The 5,134-nt window shown below is 38.1% G+C and overlaps 1 protein-coding gene across 1 annotated transcript; it reads right to left on the minus strand.

Annotated features, from left to right (window-relative positions):
* Positions 1-1,618: 1,618 nt before the first annotated feature.
* RAB9A (RAB9A, member RAS oncogene family) lies at positions 1,619-2,679 on the minus strand. The gene has a single exon (XM_010138605.1). The coding sequence runs from the start codon at positions 2,662-2,664 to the stop codon at positions 2,059-2,061; it is 606 nt and encodes a 201-aa protein (XP_010136907.1). The 5' UTR covers positions 2,665-2,679; the 3' UTR covers positions 1,619-2,058.
* Positions 2,680-5,134: the final 2,455 nt, after the last annotated feature.

Raw genomic sequence — 5,134 nt, forward strand, 5'->3', positions numbered from 1 at the left:
GGTTCTCATGCTTAACTGTTTCTTTTAGCAATCTTACTTGGATCTTATCTGTGGTACTCTAGTCACAGTAAATTCAGGTCCTGTTGTTTCAACCTTTACTCCTGCTAAAATCAACATTGAAGGAAGTTTTAAGTAGTAAGGTAGTGGTTCTACAACAATTTCATGTCACTGGTTTAGTAGCTACTGATGCAAGCAATCTTAAATTTTTAAAGCTTTTTGCTCTCTCAGCTTATGTGGAATTTAGCTAAGGATTTCTTCAGAGATCCTTTCATTCCTTGATGAGACATTAAACTCAACAGAAGTAGCAGCTCAACCTATATTTAGCTGTTAGGTGACTGAAGTCAACTGAACACAGCTGTGCTGGTGTATGTGCAGGACTGTAAGAATGAATGAAGACTTAGCAACCTACAGAGGTAAAACGATGTCACTTTTAAGCAGGAGCAGCAGATGTATGGAGTAAAGTTGTCCTGGACAAGTTCAAGCAAGAACACAATACATTCAGAAAAGTGTAGTAAGAGCAACAAGGTGGTTTGTTTTGCAAGCTTTACTTCCAAATAATTACACCTGGTACAGACTGAGCAGATAAGTTAAGAGAAAACTCTTGCTACTACTGTACTCGTAAGAAAAGCATTTCTATTGGATCAAAAAGGTTGCCATACAGAAAGCAGAGTCTGTATTTGGGGGATAACATGACCTGTCCTTTAGGCCTCAGACTTCCTTCAGAAGTCCGCAGGGGATGTACGTGCATGCCTGTGAGCATTTAGATTACATACTGAAGCAACAGTGCACTGTCAAGTTTGCTGTTACAAGGACAGTGGGTACTCAGAGCCAACATTCAACAGCTTCTCATACATCTATTCCACCATTTAACCGCAACAGAGAGCTTCAAATACACCTTCTGTGCTTAATCTACAGGAATGCAGAAAGACTGGCCATTAAATAAAAAAATTTGCTTCTGTTCATTATCATGTCATGAGTACAGTAAAAGACACTGTCTTAAATGTCTAAGTCCATAATCCTAAAATAGCAAATTAAGGATCAAATTAAGCTCAAATGCTAGCTGTAAGCATTCACTTGTATTAGGGCTGAAAGTTGCACAGAGCTTCCTGAGTTCTCCTCATATTGCCAATCCTTAGTTTCACAGTGCAGAGATTACTAGTAAACACATTCACAGCTCAGGTTAGCAGGAACAAGAAGTTTGGAACTTTAAGGCTGTATACTAAAAGTTGTCTTACACGTTTGTTGTAATGTGGATCCCTTCAAGTACTACTAAAGCTGACTGAATAAAGCCTATCTTTTTCATAACTAAAAATGGTTATACTTCAGTTACTCAGATTTTTTTACCTTATGCTAGAATGGGACTTAAGGCAAAGACATGTATTAACTTAAAAAAATCATCAGTACCTTGCATTAAACCACTGGAAAAATTAGTAGAGCATTAGGATAGTAAATGAAAGGAAAATGCAAATTAAATATGTAGGAAATTTATTTCCTACTTCATTATAGCGACGTAAGACAAATTACAGTAACATTAGGCAATTAGAGAAGACCTGAAGGTAATTTACATAAGCTTGTAATAAACACATTAGAGATGAAGTACCACTCACAGCAAAAGGAATGTAGTGAGACTGAAGTTTAATATCTAGCATTGTTAAGAAACTGACTTCTAGTGGAACAAAAATGGAATGATGACTTCATAAAAATATACACATATAAAAGTATCTTTGTGCCTGAATTCCAGAGCAGTTTCTCCAAGTAGTGCTTCTAGAACTTTCAAGTTTTAATTATCTTCAAAGTATTTCTCATCTGAATAAAGTTGGCAAGTTACATTCTTATATTAATGTTTTTACTCGATACCTTCCTAAACAGAAAGTGTCACTAAGTCAGTAATGGCTCACTCAGGAATGGATTTTTTTCTTTTGCTCCCCAAAGACAGCAGCAGAATTATTACAATTTTAATATCAGAGTGAAACCCATGTGTTATTTTATCTACTACACCTTCCCCATCCTTTTATAGAGCTAGCTAGTCAAACGTAATTTGGCCAAAAGAAATTTAAGTCAACAGCAAGATGAACTGGGTTTTGGTTTCCGATGAAGGTTGACTGTATCTGTTTGAATAAAGTGATCCGATCTGTCTTCAGATGCCAGAACTCTCCTAACGGCTTCTTCAAAGGCTGCTGCAACATTAGTGGCATCTTTTGCACTGGTTTCAAAATAGGGATGGTTGCCATTATTCCTGCACCAGTCTTGGGCTTCTTCTGTAGATACCTGCCTTTCATCAATATCAACTTTGTTGCCCAGTATCACAAACGGAAAACTTTCAGGCTCTTTGACATCTGCATAATAAATGAATTCTTTCTTCCAGTTACTTAAGTTTTGGAAGCTTTGAGAGTCATCCACGCTGAAGGTTAGCAGGCAACAGTCAGAACCTCTATAGAAAGGAGTCCGCAAGCTCCTAAAACGTTCCTGACCTGCCGTGTCCCATATCTGCATTGTAACAAAATGTCCATCGACTTCCAACTCTTTATTTAAGAATTCCACACCTATGGTATGAAACAGCTGAGCATCAAACTTGTTGGTGACATATCTGTTCATGAGGGAACTCTTCCCAACTCCACCATCTCCTAGGAGTATTACTTTAAGGAGTGATGATTTTGCTGCCATTGTTACGGGAATAGATCCTGGTTTCTTAGACCTGCAAAGATTTAAGAAAAATCATTAAAAAGAAAAAGAGTTGTGAGCAGAAAATTTTACACACATAAATATCTAGAAAGTGTTGAAGTCTACCAACATCAAGTTTCATGTACAGAATCAGGAGGAATATGCTAAACAGGTGAAGTGTGGATACTCACGGTAAGAACACCCACCCACTGAAAAATACGAAGTGTTTAAGAGGTGTCTCTGCCACAGACTGCAGTCTGCATGCCACTCTAAGCAGTACACTGAATGCATTATGGATCTGTCACTTAAAACACTTTAAAACACCAAACTCTCCAACGTTTGTGCATAAGAGGCGTCACATCATGTTCAACATGCACAAAAATTCATTTATGTTCACTGGAAAAGATCCATGGAAGAAAGTGGAGTGAGAGAATTTTATAGAGCACATGCCTTGAACTAGTTACTTCAGTGCTGTGTTTCATTAGCAAAGATATTTTTTAACATGCAAAAGTGAAAAGGAAGTGTTAGGAATAAAGCAGCACACTCTGTTAGACCGGAGTAACTGCTGCACTTCACCCCAAACTGCAACCAGACAAGGAATTTTAAATCAGCTTGCCAGGAACACAATGTAAATGCTGTAAGTGTACTTTAAAAGTCAGGTGACTAGGTACTGGTACACAAACATCCAGTATTTTACAATTTATTCCTTGCAGAACAACCACGGAGAATGGAATACTATTACAACTACTACGAAAGCAAATTCACTGGTGCTACCTCAGATGGTTCTCAAGATGCAAAATACTGAGGATAAGTCTACGCTGACAGTTCAGCTAGCAGGTGTCAACTTCCAGCGGTAAAACTGTCAAAAAGCCTGGGAGTGCCAGTGAAGAGCCTGGCTGCCAGCCCAGGACAGGGATGGTGAACTAGCTGCACCAATGGAGCTTTTTTTATTATCAGATTTTAGTGTTTAAGGATTACGTTTTTAAAGAGTAGTTGGTTCATTAGTGTTTTGTGTCAGCCCAAGGTTTGCTCTCGTTACAGTAGTGTAATCTAATACTGTAGAACAGTGTTTTCATTCCTTGGGGGTAAAGTTTATTCTTTAAGAGCCCAAACTTAGGTTTCTATGTAAGAAAAACCAGCTGTTCCTACACCTATCCGTTACTGAAAGAGTAACTCAGCCAAACAGGCTTCTCTGAAAACAGCGTCTATTTAAAATGGAAATGGGTCATAAGCTGCCCAGTCCATCTCTCTCTCTGAAGGAAGGAATGCAGTCTTGCTGGTTGTAATTAGCATTACTGGCATATATATCACCCACAGAGTATGGTTATGGAATTAACACCTGATACAAGCTGGCATGAGAGTCATGTGACTCTGTGCTGCCTTTAGAATCAAGGCCTACATTAGAAGTGAGAAATTTCAGGAATTTTTTTGTCTTTAACTTTTCATCTTAAAATACTTATATTTTAAAATTTCTTTGCACGTAATAAGGAACAGTGGCTGCTTCCATGAAAAATCTGTTCAGAGCTAGTAATTTTATTCATTCACACTGTGTAATTAAAAACAATGTATATAAATCCTTAGTATTTCTACAGGTTTGTATCAAAACTGTGTTAGAACTGCTTCAGAGCTACAAGTGGACAGTTCATTTACCTTTCACAGAGCTAAGGGATAATTGCTGTGGCTCAGGATATGAACAATACCTTTTTACAGGTATGCAATGAGCCTTACTGAAGTCACCAGTTTACTTGCACATGATTTCCACATTCATGCTGAAGTATTTAAAACGGTCCAGTGTCTTTACTTATCTCCCCAATTCCTACTAGTGGTTAGCGACTAAGTTATTTGAGCTACACCACTAGATAGTAGCATCTTCTTAATAAATAATGCATTCATGAGAACACAGGGTACCGAATGTTTCCCTGTTCTTCCACTTCACTGTAGGAACATGTTACAACACTAGTTTTCCTTCTGTCCTACTGAAATCACAAGTTCCCTAGACGACAACGTGAATGAAAAACCCTGCCTTACATAGTTCTGACTGGTACTATGCTCTTGCTTCTTTAGCTTCTACAGTTTGAAGAAGCCTAGGAGACTAATGACCATAAACAGACAGTTATAGATCAACCCCAAACCTTTAAAAGTGACTTTTCAACTAGAAGCACACTGGTTCTTCTACAGAAAGGCTACAGAAACAGGTAGCAGTAGATGTCATGCTTAGCTGGCAGTTCATGTTTTTGTAAAGTTTTCAATCCAAAACAAATGGGATATATGTTCAGTCATTTCAGTACATACTTACAAGCTGGATCTGAATAAGCAAAGCAGCATGTTTGAAGGCGCTGAGAAGCATTTTGTTTGGAAGCTGCAAAGACTTGGTACAATTGCACAGCTGCAGTTTTTCTGACTATATAAGGGACTTGTCTGCAGCCCCATTGATTATGTGATTTAGAGCATCTGCAGAACCAGGACGGTAGTT

Source organism: Buceros rhinoceros, unplaced genomic scaffold (assembly GCF_000710305.1).
Source record: "Buceros rhinoceros silvestris isolate BGI_N320 unplaced genomic scaffold, ASM71030v1 scaffold30226, whole genome shotgun sequence".
In the NCBI taxonomy this organism is placed as follows: domain Eukaryota; kingdom Metazoa; phylum Chordata; class Aves; order Bucerotiformes; family Bucerotidae; genus Buceros; species Buceros rhinoceros.